Source organism: Sebastes umbrosus, chromosome 1, assembly GCF_015220745.1.
Source record: "Sebastes umbrosus isolate fSebUmb1 chromosome 1, fSebUmb1.pri, whole genome shotgun sequence".
Taxonomy (NCBI): Eukaryota; Metazoa; Chordata; class Actinopteri; order Perciformes; family Sebastidae; genus Sebastes; species Sebastes umbrosus.
This window is the reverse complement of record NC_051269.1, coordinates 5,308,035-5,328,667: the sequence shown is the minus strand read 5'-3', so window position 1 is coordinate 5,328,667 and position 20,633 is coordinate 5,308,035. Positions and strand designations below refer to the sequence as shown.

The following is a 20,633-nucleotide window of genomic DNA, read 5'->3' as shown; positions in this document are numbered from 1 at the left end:
AAAACATGGTTATATATTTGGTCGCCAGTTTATTAGGTACAGTACACCTACTGTAGCTAAAACGAATGCAGCAATACAATAGTCCTGCAATAAATCCTCCCTAAATGAATGTTATACTGTTCAGTCTGTGTCGAAACTGATCATTTGGGAGGATGTAGTTTGTGATGCTGTAGAACTGAACCTCATTATAAAGAGTGGAGTTCAGGTTAGCCTACCGTCATTTACATAAATGCGGTGGACATAATAATAGAAACACCTGAATCTAAGTTTCACATAAATGTTAAAGGGGTCATATCATGCTCATTTCCAGGTTTATACTTGAGTTTTTGATTTCTATATGTTTACATGCTTTAACCCTAAGAGCCCCATATAGACCCATTTTGGTAATTTTTAATGGGGGGGGGGGGGGGGCAGATGATCTTTAGGGGGAGATAGCAGCTCAGCAGTAGATGTCACATAGAAGTGGTGTACTTCATCTGGAAGCTGGGAACCTGAAGATTATTTGTGTGTCAAAATAGTGAAAGTGTAGAAGGGTTTAGAACATTACGATAGAAGTATATGATGGTCATTCCCATGCTCTGTTATGTCTCATCTTTGATACCATTTGTTACACAAATTTGGTGATATATTTCGCCTTTTTTTACCGCTCGAGAATTGATAAAAATGATCAAAAATTCCTCCCCTGAACCCTAAACGGGGGACCGTAACAAACACCATTACCTGAAGGCCGTAGTTTTCCAACACGCTTGTGAAACTGCAGTAACGAGCGCAAAACCGCAGTACTGCCAGCAGCCGTCTGACTTCTGTTGCTCCTAAAGTAGTGTTGTTACGGTAAAGATGGCCCCTGAGCGAGGCTAACAGCGATATCACGATTTAGCACTCGGCAGCTCACGTTACCGCAGTCTTAGAAAGGGAGGATTGAGCCGAGGGTTGGTTGCAATCTACAACCACACCACAAGATGCCACTAAATCCTACACACTGTTCCTTTAAACCCTGCTGGACCCACCATTGTCTCTACCTTTACAAATCCTGCTGGGCTGATCCCAAAGTTCCCAAAGAAAAGTAGACCAGACATAGAAAACATGAAGTTTTCTTCATTTCAGTATAAATATTGTACTTTCTTAGTGTCATGGATAAAATGTTTCAGTCCCTCCTATAAGGACACATTTAAAGAGGTTAAAACAGAATAGAGCAGATCAGCGTTTGTGAATCCAGACAATAAGTTGTTTATATTTGAAAAGAGAAAAAAAGATTTTTTGCAACTCAATAAAAGACCGAATGACTTGGAAAGAGCAGAATGAGGCCTATCTGTGCTTTCAGTATGGATCAGCTCTGCTGTCGTATGATGGAAGCTAAATACAGAGCTGACTCTGACACCCCGACAGGCTCTCGTCTCAGACTGAACGGCCTATTCTGCATAACTGGTGATATATATGCTAATATCAAAATAGCACCTAGCTCACTCTGCGGCCCTGTCAGAGAAAATGGTTTCACAGGTTAGAAGAGAGAAGGGTGGGAGGGGGAAAGCAGAGCAGCAACGAGTAATCTTTACCTGGATATCATTTTCTTTGACTGCGGAGGTGATGAGAAGTGATGATAGGAGATTAGTTGTGACAGCTCCCCAGTTACAGCCAACACATTAAAGGGGAACTCTCTGCAGGAGGGGGCAACTGTTCTCTGCAGTACGCCACTCCTGACAAATAATAATATCACACAAATCAACCTCACTGGAGGATTGGTGGTGAAAAAGAGATTTTTTTGGATGGTGACACAAACGCTCTATTTTATTTTAGATCAGTGCTGGAAAAAAAGAAAAGAGCTCATCAGATTTGATTTATTTGTTTTTTTCATGCGCCACACTGATGTGTGATATGTATTGGAAGCATGCAGATTCCAGTCATCACCTTTATTCTAATGAATAACAGAAGTATAATCTCGATACATTTGATCACGCCTGGTATGACAGTCTGAGAAGAAGGTTCAAATGTTTCATTGTCAGTACTTGAAGAAGTAAGAGAGAAGAAAAAGAATGTAACATAAAAAAAAGATCAGAGCACAAACAATACTGTCTCTACCTTTTTAATGTTAATTCACATCTAAATGTACTTTATATTAGAGGACAGTTAATGTTAACACGGATATAACACATAGTGATTTGATCCAGTGATAATATAAGCTGAGTTGCTACGACGGCATATTGTAGGTAATAATTAAAATTTTCAGAGACAAATCTTCGAGATTAAAGTCATAAATTTACGCGCGCGTCTTTAATTTCAGTACAACCAACACTAAAAACCAACCGTTGAGAAGATGTTATTCCAAACACACTGCGTTACCATAGTTACACACTGACACTTTTAACCCTTAGAGACCCATTTAAACCAGTTTTTGCCTTTTTTTAGGGGGGTACAGGGGTCTTTAGGGGGAGATAGCAGGTCAACAGTAGATGTCACATAGAAGTGGTGTACATCATCTGAAAGCTGAGAACCTGAAGATTAATTTAAGATGCAGCTCAGCACTGTGTGTCAAGTTGTTCATGAATAATAATAAAAACGGTCATTCCCATGCTCTATTACATCTGATAAGTTGGTGTAGCATCTTTTGGGTTGATACCATTTGTTACACAGATTTGGTGCTAAATTTAAACATTTGTATCACTGGAGAATTGATAAAAATGATCAATAATCCCTCAAAAATACCACATTAAGACACCAAGACCTTGAGGAACACCGTAGTAAAATGCCATGCTGTGATTTGGTGTCAAAAACTTTTGATATTTGGAGATTTCTGCAAGAATTGTTGGCGATTAGATGGCGAGCACTTCTGTTGTGGAAACTGCTCAGAAACCCCCTTATTGTCAATCTACCTAGGAAAGACTGTATGTCTTTTGAATGCTCTAGGTCTCTAGTTTGTGGCTGTAAAGTTTCATGAGGCTGTGATTATCCTAGAGGTCACCACAGGTCATTTTATACAGTGAGGTCAAGTTTCAAGAAATGGTCTCACTACAATGAAATGTCTCCTATGGGGACTAACATCATCACACATGAATACAGTTGGGCTCATTGGATCCACAAGAGTCTCAGCTTTACAGTGAAACCCAATTTATGTAATTCAAGACTGTTTAGGGACCCCAGTCAGCAGAAAACATTTTAGTATGGGCAAAACTAACACATTTATACTGCATGCATAAAGCTGCGTGGCTTTTGCCCCAAACTGTGTGTGATTATCATAAAGTGGGCATGTCTGTAAAGGGGAGACTCGTGGGTACCCACACAACCCATTTTCATTCACATATCTTGAGGTCAGACGTCAAGGTATCCCTTGGCCATGCCAGTTTTTCCTCGCCAAAATTTGAGCCTGACCTTGGAGCGTGACACGGCTGGTACCGATGGATTCCTTAGGTTTTTCTAGTTTCATAAGATTACCTTAGCTCTAAACGTGAGCCTGCTACAGCCTCTGAAACTGTGCCCAACTACTGTGTCAGTGTGAAGGGAAAACAACACAGAAAAATTACAGAACTGCCTGTGTTGAACCACAGATTATGGTGAATTATGTCCTTAGAGTTTGCTGGTGGGGAGAGGGTTACGTCTAGATTACCCTGCTGGCCCTGCAACCCAGCCCCGGATAAAAGGATGAGAATAGATGGATGGAGGGTTCGCTACAATATAATATATTTTGCACTCGGCTCATGTTATGGCAGTGTTTAACGGTGGCACATGTGGTGTGCTGAGGTTGATCCAACCTTGCAAAATAAAGTGATTAAGTGGTTCCTTAACAAAAAAAACAGGAGTTTTCACTACTACGGCTTTTCACTCCACTATTTTATACTCTACTAGTTTCTTTTCTCGTTAATTTACGTCTTTATAAGCTCGTAAATTATTAAGTTTTTTCTCATAAATTTGCCACTTTAACCTCAGAAAATGGCTCCATAATTATACCCCCGTGACAACGTAGTTGGGGGTATATAGCGCTCTGCGGGTCTAGTTGTGCCATTTGGTGGTTAGAAGTCCAGGGTGCCCATTAGTTAATTAGTTAATGCCCATTTATTCCATTAGTTCCAAAAGGGCAAAACCTTTGGCCCTACTTTAGGTCAAGCAATGAGCGGGGGTATTTGAGCCATGCTCACTTTTGCCTTGTTATTATTTTTTTTCACTTACAATGGCCCTAACACAGCGTCCCATGTTGCCCATACCTTACCATGAAAACATTAAGTGTGGTTTAGTTACAAGGAGCAGATGTTGTAGGACAACAAACAAAGTACAAATTCAGTGAACACTTTGCAGATACATTCTTTACAAAACATGCAAATCTAGTTTCAAATAGTGTATGAAATCTATGTATATCGTCATGTGTGTATGACATACTGTATTTCATGTAAATGTACAAACATATAATTTTGTCTTCTTGTCCCTCCACTTGGAGAAAATTTGAACACAAAATGGTCATAAAGAAATAAATATCAGAACAGGAAGCAATGAAAGAAATTAGGGGGGAAATCTTGTTTTTGTTATTTTTTAATTGGGCAAAAGAGGTCGAGGTGCCTCTAGCTGATCTGGAATTAAAATATATCTCTGAATTATTGATGTCAATATTTCTGAATTCCCAGCTCTTTTTCTAATTACTTCTTCTTTCTGTTCCCGCCAGGACGGCCCTGAAGCCGGACAAACCGTGAAGGTGAGAACTTAATAATTCACCGCCTTTAAATATGTCATGAGGCCTCTACAACAGTTATACACTATTAAATAATCATTACATTTGTGGTGCTAAACTCTTGGCACGGCTGAATAATTTAGAGATCTTTTCTAAAAAAGGTTTAAATCATTGGTTTGGTTGGAGGCTGTATGGAATGATTCAAGTGACTGACTGGGGTTCCCACTGGGGTTCGTATAGGTTAAAGTGAGAAGGGACACAATCATTACCAGTCACTGCAACTCAAAGCTCCACTCAACCCTTCACACTGCACTATTATGCTATATTTAGTACCAGATAGATTACATTGCATTGTCTTCATTTTGAAGACAGTTTTGTTCATAGTTACTTACAATAGAAATAGTGTGAAATGCCTCACAAGAATAAAATTTTTTTCTCTTCCAGTTTCTTACTATTGGCAGAAGGGTCTGACATGGACACAAATTGTCCCTGCCAAAGTTGAAGTAGTTTTGGTTATTCCACATGAAAAAATGTGTCTGTGCTAGTTTTGTTTGTAGGCAGAGAGAGGGGGTGGGGGTGTCTCTGTTTATCAGCACTGAGAAAATACAGAAAAATACATTTTTGTTTCTGAATCCAAACAGAAAGCTTTGTGGGAACACGTAATGCAAAAATACATTTTAAACATTTTGTAAAGCGACTGCTTCTCAGGAAAACTGACAATCAGGCCCACTTTATGCAGCGCTTGGCATGCATGTGAAAGTGGGGCAGGGTTGGAACTTCTCTTTCATTCTTTAAACAACTGCTTCTTTCAATTTCCATGCAAACAACCATGAATGCCTTTTAAGGAGAGACTGTCCAAAAAGGTTGCACCCTTATAACCCCATTTGTACGATTACTTAGATTGACACAACGCCCGATTCGACTGTTATCAGGCCATTAAATAGGCGTTATCAGACGCTATAAGCACCATAGATGTAGGTCGTTAGGGGACTACTACGCCTACTACGTTGTAAAAGTGAAAGTGAAACTTTAAAGTAACATGTTCTAACATGTTGTAAAACTGAATGAAACGTCACCTTTTGAACATAAACAAAAAGGTTTCTTTAGGTTTAGGCAAAAAAACTACAACTTCTTTAGGTTTAGGCAAAAAATCAGTTAGGTTTAGGCAGCAAAATTACAATTTCTTTAGGTTTAGGCAAATATGAGCTAATTTGTTTAAAGAATACGGAATCCTGTGGTTCCAAACCTAAAAGCACTTGAAATAAAAATCAGTCCCTCTACACATATAAACAGTATAGTATGGGTATTTCCGTTTGCCCCAGAACTGCTCTCACTATGTAACTGTTTGCTGATTCAGCTCCAAAGTGCACTAACTCATCCTTCAGTTAGTAACAAAGGCAAAGTCCTTCTGTCCAGCTGAATTTCTTTCCCAAGCCACCTACCGCCCTCTCCCTAAAAAAGCAATCTCCACCGTGTGCCCGAAGAGAAACAATGCCTTTTTTAAAAGATCTTTATTTTTCCATTTCCACAACAACCTCCATTTTTCATCTACAGGTTGTTTGAGATGAAATGGCTTTCATCTGGCAATACAAACAAGGTCAAAGAGTAATGCATTTTTGCTTGAGTTCAGTTAGATTCACTACGGCAAGTAGGTTATATTTTAGCATTATCGGAATATCTCTGAAATATCCTTGCAGAGCCTTTTTGTTGAGGGCCTTTACTGCAGGAAGGCACACCGGGGGAGCAGTGAATCAAGGCGGTAATAGAGGAGCTGTTGTTTCCCACTGATCCTTAACTCGCTGAAATACTCTACATATTTTATCAAGTAATTTTAACACAAAGCAACTCTTGATGTGTAGACCTGTCTGGTCTTTTTATAAAAACAGATTATCTTGGCGCATATAGCACACCTGCTACAGCAGTGGCCCACCCCCATCTATCAACTGGGTTATTGCAATCAGGTGCCTGCGCGAGAGCAATAAAAATGGTCCTTTGATTGAATAAGAGTGAGGCAGGCTATACGAGAGAGGCAAATGCACCCCTTATAAACTCACTGCCTGGAGTCGCACAGACACAAGACAAATCTCTCTGTTTTGAATGATGGAATTGGATTTTATTTTTGTCTTATGGAAAATGCAGCGTGATTATAGTGATTTATCATCTGGAGGTCTGTGTATAGATCCCGTTTGTTTACTAAGCAAGCCTGGCTGTTATATATGAGTGTCTATAGATAAAGATGATAAGATGTAATATGCACAAAGTAGACTATACTGAATGCAGTGGATATGGAAAGGCTGAGTGAGAGGCACAGTAAGGGAGACACAGGAAAGATATGATTGGATTTTGATTAGGAAAAGTCTACATACAGTATATTCTGCATCTGACAAAGGAAAAAAAATGACAGTTTTAGAGACTGTTAAAGCTATTCATGGAGATATTGCATGTATTGTTAGTCCATCAGTCATTAGCTATGAAGGTTTATCCTAGTCAGGACTTACAGATACCAAACACGAAAACATATTTAAAGGGGACTTATCATGCTCATCGTCAGGTTCATACTTGTATTTTGGCTTTCTAATAGAACATGTTTATATGCTTTAATGTTCAAACAACACATCTGTCTGAATATACCTGTATACACCCTTTGTCTGAAAACACTCCATTTTAGCTCATTTCAACGGAATGGCAATGGAATTACATTGCTAGGAAACAGCTTGGGTCCATGTTTACTTCCTTTCAGCTGATGTTATTTACATACACTGCAACAGGAAATAAACTGGGACACATTTAGAAAGTTTACGTTTAAAACTGTGAAATTGACAAAATATTTTAGATTTGTGACATCACAAATGGACAGAAATCCTGACGGCTTGTTTCAAACACACAGTTTCTGACTACGGGCTGTGTGCATTTATCTGTGGATTGAGCATTTTGATACTTTCACAGTACTTATATATCACTTAAACCTGCTTTATAATATAAAGGACATGAAAATCTCACCTTTTACAATATGTGACCTTTAATGACCACTGAAAGGAAGAAGAAAAACAGACTTGTAAAATCTTTGAGATATAACTCACCAGTGAGAACTGACTGATACATGGACACCTCTGTGTATATGCCTGGACGGCTGCTGTGTCTCAAGATCCTCCTCAACTTTGTTCTTTTTCTTGTTTTATTTTGTTTAACCTGGTACTTATTTTTAATTTATTTCACAACATGCGCATCCCCAAAGCGAGCCCTATCATACAATATGATATATATATAATTTGTGCACAGCACTTTTTAATCACGAACGACAAACAACAGAGAATATCCATGGCTGGTATTACCTGTTGCTGAAACTGGAAAATTGAGGAGACAAAGGAAGCCAGGGTCCTAGTCCGGCTGAAGAAACGGGAAAACTGGCCTCCTCTGCTGAGTATCCTTCTGGCTAATGTCCAGTCACTGGATAATAAACTGGATGAACTCAGGAGCAGGATGACTTTTCAACAGGATATTAAGAACTGTGACGTTGTGGTTTTCATAGAGACTTGGCTCGATCCTGGACTCGGCCATTTTTCCAGAGGGACTTTATGATCGGATGCCGTCCTTATTATCTCCCAAGGGAGTCTACATCGGTCGTTCTCTCAGCGGTGTACATTCCACCACACGCCGACACCACCCAAGCACTGGACGAGCTTTATGGAGTTATCGACAGGACCCAGACCTCACAGCCGGAGACTGCTTTTATTGTGGCCGGGGATTTCAACAAACTGAGGAAAGTCCTGCCGCGAAACCATCAACACATCAGCTATGCTACGCGTGGAGGTAACACTCGACCATGTAACACTCCTTTCCATGAAGGATACAAGGCCCTCCCTCGCCCTCCCTTCAGCAAATGTGATCACGTCTCAGTTCTGCTTCTGCCTGCCTATAGGCAGAAACTCAAAAGTGACTCACCGGTGACGCAGACCATTCAGCACTGGTCAAACCAATCACACTAAGCTCAATGTGACTGCTGCAGCACTACGGAGTGGTGTGTGTTTAAAGACAACAACATAGACACATACACGGACATGGTTATTGGCTACATCAGCAAAAGCTTCGATGACATTGTATCAAGGATTACTGTGAGGACGTTCCGGAATCAAAAGCCCTGGGTTAATGAGGAAATTCAAGCTAAACTTCAAGCAATGACCGCTGCTTACAACTCAGGTGATTTGGATGAATACAGGAAATCCAGGTATGCCCTCCGGGGTGCTATTAGCAGTGCAAAAAGAGACAATACAGGGACAAAGTGGTGTCTAACTACCGGGGCTCTGACACTAGAAACATGTGGGCTGGTCTGAGAACCATCACAGATTACAAGAGGAAAAATGTCAGGTCTAAGGTAATGTCTGCATCTCTCCCAGATGAACTGAACACCTTCTATTCACGGTTTGAGACCAACTCCCCGGCTGAGGAGGACCAAAAGGCCCAGGACCCCTCCCCACTAATAATATCCAGGGCAGATGTGTGCAGATCCTTTAAAATGATTAATCAATGCAAGGCACCTGGATCTGATGGCATCCCTGACCGAGCACTCCAGGTGTGTGCAGACCATCTAGTTGATGTCTTCACAGACATTTTCAACATGTTCCAGTCTGTAGTCCCCACGTGTTTCAAGAAGACAGCCATTGTCCCTGTCCCCAAAAAATAGCCCCTCTGCCTGAATGACTACCGCCCAGGACCACTCACCTCCACCATCATGAAGTGCTTTGAGTGGTTAGACAGATCTTCTCCCTATCTGACTCACTGGACCCACTTCAATTTGCATACAGACCAAATAAATCAACTCCATCGCCCTCCACACTGCCCTCTCACTCCTGGACCAGAGGAACACATATGTGAGAATGTTGTTCATTGACTATAGTTCAGCATTCAACACCATTGTGCCCTCCAAGCTCGTCATCAAGCTCAGAGACCTGGGACTGAACACCGCCCTCTGTGATTGGATCCTGAGCTTCCTGACGGGCAGACCCCAGGGGTGTGCGGATAGGCACCACCACATCCTCCAACCTGACTCTCAACACCGGCGCTCCTCAGGGCTGCGTGCTCAGCCCTCTCCTGTACTCCCTGTTCACACACGACTGCGTGGCCACACACAGCTCCAACACCGTCATTAAGTTTGCTGACGACTCGACCGTCATCGGGCTGATCGCAGACGGCGATGAGACAACCTACAGAGAGGAGGTCAGAGCCCTGACATCTCGGTGCCAGGACAACAACTTCCTTCTCAACGTCAGCAAAATGAAGGAGCTGATTGTGGATTACAGGAAGAGACGGGTAGAGGGACATGCCCCCCATCTCCATTAACGGGATGGAGAGAGTAAGCAGGTTCAGGTTCCTCTGGGTTCACATCAGTGAGGACCCGACCTGGACTCATCACATAGACACCATAAACAAGACTGCAAGACAGCGGCGCCTCAACTTCTACAGGTGTACCATCGAGAGTATCCTGACCGGCTGCATCACCGCCTGGTATGGCAGTTGTATCGCCCTCAACCGTAGGGCTCTACAGAGGGTGGTGGAAAGTGCGCGGCACATCACCAGGATGGAGCTGCCATCCATGGAGGATTTCTACACCCAGAGGTGGAGGAAGAAGACCAACAGGATTATTACAGACCCTAACCACCCCCGGATACCACAGCATCTTGTCTCACACAACCACGCTCAGGGACAGCTTCATCCCACAGGCCATAAGACTGCTGAACTTGTTGGAAGCAGAAAAAATGGGCCAGCGTAAGGATGTGACGAGATGCGACTTTGACAAGGGCCAAATTGTGACGGCTAGACGACTGGGTCAGAGCATCTCCAGAACTGCAGCTCTTGTGGGATGTTCCCGGTCTGCAGTGGTCAGGACCTACCAAAAGTGGTCCAAGGAAGGAAAACCGGTGAACCGGCGACAGGGTTAGACCCGAGGCTCATTGATGTACGTAAGGAGCAAAGGCTGGCCCGTGTTGTCCGATCCAACAGAAGAGCCACTGGAGCTCAAACTGCTGAAAAACTTAATGCTGGTTCCGATAGAAAGGTGTCAGAACACACAGTGCATCGCAGTTTGTTGCGTATGGGGCTGCGTAGCCGCAGACCGGTCAGGTTGCCCGTGCCGACCCGTGTCCACCGCAAAAGCGCCTACAATGGGCATCAGAACTGGACCACGGAGCAATGGAAGAAGGTGGCCCGGTCTGATGAATCACGTTTTCTTTTACATCATGTGGATGGCAACGCGTTCGAGGTGTTGACTCGACCTCCAAAATTCTCCACATCTCAATCCAATGGAGCATCTGTGGGATGTGCTGGACAAACAAGTCGGATCCACGGAGGCCCCACCTCGCAACTTATACAGGACTTAAAGGATCTGCTACTGACGGCTTGGTGCCAGATACCACAGCAGACCTTCAGAGGTCTAGTGGAGTTCATACCTCGACGGGTCAAGGCTGGTTTGGCGGCAAAAGGGGGACCTACTCAATATCAGGTAGGTGGTCATAATGTTATGGCTGATCGGTGTATATGTATATAAATATATATATAAATATGTGTTTGTGTCTATGATTATAAATTAATTACAGATTGTTAGAGCTGCCTTGGAATTCTAACAAGCCAGATTCAATTTACAGCACATGTATAGAAAATCTGTGTTGTCTTATTTTTCAGTGAACAACAAGTGAGGTCAGTAAATCACAGCAGACTTGTTTCTTGGAGATATTTCAAAGTCCGTCTCTGTCTACAGCTTCTTCCCCGGAGTACATCATTAAATCAAGCTCCATTACAATCTATTTAGGGAGATGGAAAAGAAACAGAAAGGTAGGCGGAGATGTTTTAGTGTGTATTTCATGAGTAATGAAAATCAAATTATGTGGTTGGTGTTTGCGGGCTTGTTATTGTGTTATTCAGGTGTGCAGATATTTAGGAGCTTCCTGGTTGTACTGTACACGTGTACTCAGGAAATCCTGAGGGTTATGTAGTGAATGTGTAAATAGAGTTGTGATTTGATTGTGAATCACTCTTTTCTTGTGCATGAACCATGAGCAAAAACAAATAAAAATAAAATGAAATGTTTGTGCCTGTGTTGGTGAGTGTGTTCGAGGGCTGACGCAACACAACCAACCAGCAGGCAAAGTACTCTTTGTCACACAGATTTGATGCTGAATTGGAAATTCTTTCAGCACTCCTGGTTTACTCTTTGCAGTCCAGCTTTGGCTGCTTTTGTGGTCCACATATGCTGCTAATATAAAGCAAAATAAACAGTTTGTCAGGCCATAGACTATCTACATGAGCTGATTGGGTTTCATACAGTTTTACTCTGATTAATTCATGCACCCAAATTATTAATTTGAGTTGCCAAATAAAGTAATTCGGTGACACATTTGTTTGCACAAAATATGAATACACTTTTAGGAATAATTCCGGCTCACAATGATGCCTGCAGGCTTTGCATATTTCAATACAAATGCAATGCAAATAATAAAGACACCTGAGACACTTTCAGGTTAGGGTTGAAGACCTTGGGTACCTTTGTTGTCATGGTTACAGTAATAAACACTTGGTTAAGTTTATGGAGCAACCATATAGTCTTGGTTAAAAGAAACCAACATTGACTGTCGGCAGGAAATGAGTAACAATCAGCGATCTCCCGTGCTAAAGTCGGGGCGGCTGTGGCTCAGAGGTAGAGCGCGTCGTCCACCAATCGGAACATCGGTGGTTCGATCCCCGGCTCCTCCAGTCCACATGTCGAAGTGTCCTTAAGCAAGATACTGAATCACAAAAGCTCCCGAAGGCTGTGTAATTGATGTGTGAATGAATGTTTAGATCCTGATGGGCAGGTTGGCACTTTGCATGGCAGCCTCTGCCATCAGTGTATGAAAATGTGAATGCTGACATGTAGCGTGAAGCGCTTTGAGTTGTCAGAGGACTAGAACCATTTAAAGACCCATTCATCCACCCAAACCCGCCTTTGTTCTTCATCCCCAAGAGATAAGAGTCACAATTCCATCAGCAGCTCGAGGGCTTTGTCACTTGAATGAAACATATGTTTTGGGCATTTAACGAAACGACTGATGCTGTGGTTTATCTTGGGGGGGACGATCTCTTCTTCCCCCTTCAAAGTTCATGTTCATGTATACGACTCAGAATAACTCATAAAGATGGGTATTTTTCATATTCCGTAAAATGTGCACACCACTTTCCAAAGCATTGGAAACTAGGGATGCACCGATACCGATACCAGTATCGGGTCCGATACCGTGCTCATGTACTCGTACTCGTACTCGCAAAACGGCTCTGATACAACGGCACCGATACCACTTTACGGTGGTGCACCCGACCCCGCTGGGCTGGGATCCCACCTTAGCCAGCGCGCACCGGCCCTCACTGTCATTGCGCAATGCGGTTTTGCTTACACCCTCTGACTCGCGCGTGTGTTAGACTCCTTGGTCCGTGTTTCAGGATGGGTTGGGTGGGTTGCCGACATCGCAGCAGACCCCTGGTGCCTTTAACGTGGGCCGAGCTCTGATCTGGCGGCACGACGCGGTTGGGGCGCACTGAGGACAGTCCGCCCAGGTCGACAGTCACACCGGGAACAGGGGGCCGCCCCCGGCTCTAGGTCCGGGCGGGGAGCGCTGTAAAGCTGCGACCGCGAGCCACCTTTTGCCCCGAGCCTTTCCAAGCCGACCTAGAGCCAGTCGCGGCGCACCGCCTCGTATGCGGGACTCCCCTGCCTGCCGTGTGTCGCTCACACCCTCCAGCTGGCTGTTAACGAGGGTCTTTTGGCACAGAGAAGTACTCGTATCGGTACTCGGTATCAGCGAGTATCCAAATGTAAAAAGTGGCAACGGTGCATAGCTATTGGAAACCCCTGTTCAGATCCATCACATCCCAGTGTTGGTTTCTTTTAACCATGACCACAATCTCTCCTTAACCTTGACCAAGAATTGAGTTGTCAAACCTGACCTTAATATAGACGTGGCAGATTGGAAAATGTTCATATGAATCATTTTATAACCATCACATGCATTTTGAAAGGCATTGACTGTCGTTTAGGATGGAGGACGTATTGGTAAAACTACAAACAATGACATTTTCTCTGCCTGTTTAGTAATGACAAGTCGAGTAACATCTCACTAATCATTCCATTTCTTCAAAAATCCTGGTATTTCTTTGGTTTTGAGTCCTCGACTGTGTTGGACAATAGTTCCCATAAAAAAACTTCACTATTCATTCAACATTTATAGGTTCAATAACTTCACATTTTCCTCAGCTTTAGTAAAATATGTTGCTGTCGAGGATCACCGTTGTTCAGTCAATATGAGGAGAGTTTAACATCAAACATATATCCACTATGTGTAATCTCTATTGTATCTTGAGTGATGAAACCAGCCTGAGGTCCTCCTCTTCCTGCGATGGAGAAGCATCTGTTGAATGCAGATGATTAATCCTGATTCATTTCCCAACATAATTGAAAAGGACAATTACCAAAAAAGACCAGTGAAACTGGAACTTGTCTAGAACAAGATGGAGGAGATTCTCATGCGATTTACTGAAGAAATTCACTTAGCTTTCAGGTGAAGTGGGCCTGTGAAAGCAGGGCATTGTGGGAAGAATCTCTCCATGTAGCTAATTAAGGCTCTCTGCTTTGATCTAGCAGACCTTCTTCTTTTCCCCCATTCCATTAATGGGGGACCACATCTGTTTATGACAAAGTCCATTTGTCTGCCTGTCAAACTAGATAACACCTAAGTCTCTCATATTGATACGGCAGCTATTTTCCCGGTCTGTTTCTGCAGTTACAGATTAATTAAGAGACATCTGGTTTGATTATTTGGAAAGAAAAACTTCTCTGTGCACCGCAGCTTTATGCAGGTATCTTGTGCACGCATTAAGCAAATATGCAGACTTCCTAAGACACCTCTATCTATCAGCACAGTTGATTGGGCGGTGAGCACGCAGCTTTGCGTGAAGGACGTTCTGTTTGAGTGCACATAATCTTCAAGCAGTGGATGATTGACTAATTATCGAGGGGACATGCAGCCTGGGGAGGTGCTCACCCAGTGCCCGACTGAAGGACAGTACAAAGGAACTAACAGCGAACGATAACCTCAACATCTGCAGCGTGTAATCAGGCAACACCAATGGAGACGAAAGACACCGTGACTCAGAGTCAAGGGCATAAAGCGTCTGAGGAAAGCTGCTAAGTAACGCTGCTCCAGGACAGAGAAGAGTTTCGTTAAAATGACTGATGTGTTTTACGTTCTGGTTTTCCCATTGCTAGCACTGCAGGCACCTAGTGACAAATTCATTGGTCCATGAAAGCAAACAACTTTCACGGCGGATGGATGTGACAATTTCTGCACCCAATCATGCTCCCCGGGGGATGAACATATTTGATTGTAGTCCTCTAGACTAAATGACAAAATGTGTCATCGGTCATTGCTTTATGATGCAAAGGGGTATTTTCTGAATTGACACCTATTGGCAGGACTACATCGTTTGTTGGTACCGTTACATCTGGTCGTTGCAAAAATGATTAGAATGAGCATTTTTATGAACATACTTAAGGTTTGGTTAAGTTTGGCACTAAACTGCTCGGTTAAGGCGAGGAAACGACCTTGGTCATGGTTAAAAGAAACCAACGTTGATTGTTGATAGAAAAGAGGAAACAAACTGCGGTCTATCAAAGTGAAACATGTTGAACTGTCCATCCACCCTAACCTTTTGCGCACTTATCACAAGTTCTTTGTTTTTTTGAGAGATGAGAGTCATAATTGAAATGACCACAAGAGGTCCTATTCAGGTTAACATGAACATAGGTTGTATCCCCCATTTGAATAAACAACAAATGCTGTCGTTCTTGTTCAGAGGTCAGTCTCCCATTCCTACCGTGCCACTCTTTGGTTGCAGACTCAAAAGGCCGCTAACAAGGTTTGTGGCCTCATTGGACCGACTGTAGAACTGCATTAAAATATGCAGTTTCATTCATTCCAATAAGACCACTGCATTGACGAAACAGTATTGCCAACGCAGGGGCTCTAGCAAAAAAAATACGGGGTCATCTACTTTCAACCGAATGCAATGTCATCTCCCATTACATTGCGTTGACCAATCAAATATGTGCAAGCACACATTCCTGGTATATTATTTTATAACGTGAACATATTCATTGTACTTTCTATCTCAGAATTGACTGAACCTAAGTCCAAATGATGAAATAATTATTGCCGTGGAAATTTTAGAGAGTCGTGAATTCCTGTCTCGTGGTTTACAACATATTAAAGTAGTTTAGTATATAGTACAGTAGTATAGTATAGTATAATATAGTATAAACTGCTGCGTAGTCTTTGGGCACCTGATAAATTCTGTGAACACATATTTTGTGGTCAGCGTTTTTTGTAGTCTTTTCTTGGTTCCCCACTCACCTTTACTGCCCTCATGTTAATGTACTCATATTAATCAACTAGTTATTCAATGTTTATTCAAAAAACATTTGAAATTATTATTTCTGTGAGAAACCAGATTTGTCTCAGAAAACATTTACCAGACCCCATGTATTTAGGACAGTAGATAAAAGAAACTCATTCAAATTTGACATAAAATGACAAAATGTTAATAACGAAACTGAACTTGAAAGTACATTCTTTGATGTTTTTGTTCACTTCATTTGGGAGGCAATTTTTTAGGAATTGAGGGAAGTGTTTTTAAAGATTGAAGTAGTGACTCATCCTAAATACTTTTGTCATAAAATGCTTTCTTTCCTTTCTTTTTTTTAATCAAGGACAAGATGTTTTTCTAATATTGGCTGATAAATAATTTGGTAACACAATTGTTCCAAAATGGACTTCCAGCAGTTTTGAAGTGAAACCCTTCAAGACTTGCGTAATATCACTCACAATGAACATTTATTTGTCTGGAAAGGAAGTTAATGCTTCTATTTATCAGCAGAGAACATGTTGTTATTTACAGCAGCTGTTCTGGTGGAGAGAGAGCTGGCGCCGGTGGGGGGGAGGTAGAGCTTTGTCTCACCACAGGTGTGCCTCTCAGATATACAGTACGCTACACACATTCAGCACTGTTAGTGTCCTGGAAAACCCCGCTCAGGGGTTTGTTTTAATGCCTTGCTTTAGGGCACAGATGAAGTGAAGGAAATACATGCTTCTTCCTTCCACTCGGATGTTGAAAAGCACAACTTTTTCTTTCTTTTGTTCTAGTTGTGTTTATAAAGACTGTAAAATCAAAGATTAATCATAAATCTAGATCGATTAGAACCTAGATCTAGACACGTTACAAATGGGCGTTGATGAGAAATACACTAATCGGATAGAAATATAGTTATGCAATATTCGGCTTTTCATTATCATATCAATCATGCATGTTCTGAAGTCACCTATAAAGATTATATCTGAATAAAAATGGAAGTGTAGCATTCATGAAAGAAACAAATCTTAAAAAAAAACATCAAAACCAACAGTTCAGTTTGTTAGTTCATCTCTCAGTGCTTTCTGACTTCCCTACCCTGTCTGTGGCTCTCAGCTTCAAGCCCAGCAGTGGTTCCTACTGAAGATGTCAATCTTTCACAAATGCACAGGCTTAGTGATTTACTAAAACAGCTGGAAACTGCGGGTTTTGTTACTCGAACAGGAGGAATGTATGTGGGATTGAGTTAAAGTAAACTACAGTGTGTGTCATTGTAATGAAGGGACATGTCACCAAGTGCAACAGTGTGGCTCCTTGATGTGTTTAAAATGGCAGTAGACATTATATATTTTTGCCATCATTGGGCAAAAATTCCATAATAACCTTTCAGCATATTGTAATTCAAGTGTTCTGGGAGACTTTGATCACAAGTCATTTCATTGAGAGAGCGTTCCTATTGGCTGTGCTCCGGTCATGTGACCGGAACTTGGCGTTCCTTCACCAGATTTCAAGATGGCGGCCGCGTCACAAACTTTCTCATTTTACAGCTAAACCGTGCACTACAAGATGATTCTGAAAACATTTGATGCAATAAATAGGCATTAACGTAACAGAATATTGATTCATATTTGATCAGCGCTGCCTAGTTTGACCGCTTGGTCGGAGTTCATGAGTGATTGACAGCCGGCTCTCATAGACAGCAGCTGGACAGCAGACCTCAGATCAGCTCTTACTGCTTGTTTTCCTCCGTTCTGTGAAATCTTGCAGATGCCGTTAGGAGCACCGGAGGACACAGAGGCACATGATTTTTTTCAGGTTACCTGTTTCATGTACTACTGTCACGATATAGTGACCGTTTTATAAATATAACCTTTTTTTAATCATATTTGCTCCAATCTCGCTACTTCAGCTCTAAAGGAACTCTATGGCACAGAGTGAGGAGAGATATCAGACAGAGATACACACACTCTAAGAAAAGTCCGTAAAACTACAAGCAACTGTACCGTGTGAATATGAAGGAATTTTCTGTATCAATTTTTCACATGTATTCTCCCCGTATTTTTAAATGCATTGCATTGTGGGAACAAGAACATCCACTACTAGCAGGAAAAGTGTCAGAGAGGGAAAGAGGGATAGAGGCCATCACAGGTCGAGGGTTCCGTAAATTTAACGGAAAATTTCCTGGTAATTTTTTGCCAGGACATTATCTGTTTTTCTAAGGATTTTTTTCTTAGAGTGCACTTCTAGTTTGTAGATAAATTCCTTGTTGGTTTTGGTCTGCACATGAGATTTATTAGAAAAATATAGAAGGCCACCGGAGTTTTCCTTTATGCTGCAATGCTTGGAGATCTCCCGGCCACTGTGATGTTGGTCAAAACTACAACAGGTTGTACAATTGCGTAATTTTCTTTTCAATGTTGGGGAACAATGTGCCCCCTTGCCGTGCAAGTGGGCATTTAACTGTCTGGAACCTGCCACAAGCACACAAACACTGCTGCGTCAGGCCACTCTGATTTCCCACAACACTCATACCCCCCTCCTAGTTCCTGGTATGCAGGCACTCACACACACAGTACACACACACACACTGTCCAGAGGCCACTGCCTCATTCACTCAGCACTCATTTAGAAAGCCTCGGTGATAAATAGCTCTCCCGCCATGATGTGTTATTTTTTTCTGCTTCAGAAGTTTTCCTCAAGGTAGGCAAATTTAATAATGCAGACATTATGTAAATGACCTCATTAAATAGAAAATGCATACTAAAAAAGCAGACGCCTCCAAACATGCTATCTTGTTTGTAGCATTTATAAACATTCGTTCAGCCTGCCTCCACAGTTTATCACAGTGTAGTAATGAAAAATGAATAACAGCCACACAATTAGGTTATTATGCCCTTGATGATACACAAACAGACACACACACACACACCTCAGGACCAAGGCCACAGATTACATAGGGGGATTTATGGCACAACACACAGCGCTGAACCATCTGTAGCTAATAGACAGAAAATGTAAATGTACTGGAGCACAGAGCAGGACCAATACCACTGTTACCCTCATGACGCACTGCTCCACTTGAAGGTTAAAGTAACCACTCGAACAAGGAAAACAAGGGAGATGCATACAACATTATCAACAAAGAACAAATCCACCACAATGTAGTCTCCTTGGATAGGTAAATGTACGGAGCAGAAATCTATTGTGAGCTCATCTGTAGATATTTTAGAGTAAATGTAGATAGGGGACCGTAGAAAATAATTCTAAATATAAGGAAGTTATCATCATTACTAAGACTGCGGGGACAACGATGCACCTTAATCTTTTAGCTCTAAATTGCAGATAATATAACAAAGCACAACATTCTACTGCGTTCAGAGTGGACATGCACCCCGACCATAGACTGTATATAAGAAGTGGACATAGTCACCGTGACGTCACCTATTGGTCTGTGGACTACCGTTTTGAAGCCTTGAGTTCGTTATTTTGGCCGTCACCATCTTGGTTTTTTTGCAACCAGAAGTGAGAGGGTGGAGCTAAGTACAATGGAATGCTGAATTTGAAGACATTTTTAGGCAACCAAAAATGTTATAATTAATTTTGATGAAGTGAAAACACACTGTGAAAGGGTTAAAGTTCTAAGACGAAAACACGGACTACTCCCAGACCGGTCAAAGCCGTGGTAGCGATCTGTCAATCACAAGGTAGCCACGCCCTAAAGCATCCCCTGCTTTATGATCTATTTGACTCTAAATGGGATCATAATTTACTAAATGAACATCATGCTGTATTGAAGAAGACTTGAAACTAGTGATTGAGACCATAAACTGATGATTGCAGTGTTTACTGAGGTAATAAATCAAGAGAGAAGTAGGCTCATTTTCTCATAGACTTCTATACAACCAGAGGAGTCGCCCCCTGCTGGCTGTTAGAAAGAATGCAAATGCTTAGAACTATCCCATACAATGTTCATACAATAAAGTAGGGCAGAAATTGAAATGAATAAATAAGATAAACCAGCTTATTTATTTTGAATGTGTGTGTGTGTTTAATGTCTCATTGCTGTATTTCTATATGAAGTTTATCAGTGTGCAGAGTATAACGGTGTAGTTTTGCCAAGTCCAGAATAGATACTAGGGACATTTAAGATTATACACTGACAATCTAGTATAATGCCTGTCATCCGTGAGGGACGCGGAGTAGAGCCGCTACTCCTTTGCGTTGAAAGAAGCCAGCTGAGGACACTGGCCTGGGAACGCCTCGGGATCCCCCAGTCAGAGCTGGTTAATATGGCTCGGGAAAGGGAAGTTTTGGGTACCCTGCTGGAGCTGTTGCCCCCCGACACGACCCCTGCTACGGGCCGATCAACCCTAAGCGGTTGAAGATGAGATGAGAAGTCCTCCAACTTAAACAACAAAATACATTATGTCCATGCCCCCCATCAGGGGTCAGCAACCTTTACAGTCAAAACAGCCATTTTTGGCCAGAAATTAAATTAAAAAAACTGTCTTGAGCCGCGAAACGTATTTGAGCCTTATAATGAAGGTAACACCGC

The 20,633-nt window shown here is 42.1% G+C and overlaps 1 protein-coding gene across 2 annotated transcripts in view; it reads left to right on the top strand.

The window, feature by feature from the left end:
- Positions 1-20,633, top strand: part of fhit (fragile histidine triad diadenosine triphosphatase) — a 350,019-nt gene that overhangs the window by 265,542 nt on the left and 63,844 nt on the right. For both annotated transcript variants that reach the window (XM_037774213.1, XM_037774208.1), the window contains exon 6: positions 4,646-4,675. In XM_037774213.1, coding sequence (XP_037630141.1) covers positions 4,646-4,675 — 30 coding nt within the window. The remainder of the gene's footprint in view (positions 1-4,645; positions 4,676-20,633) is intronic.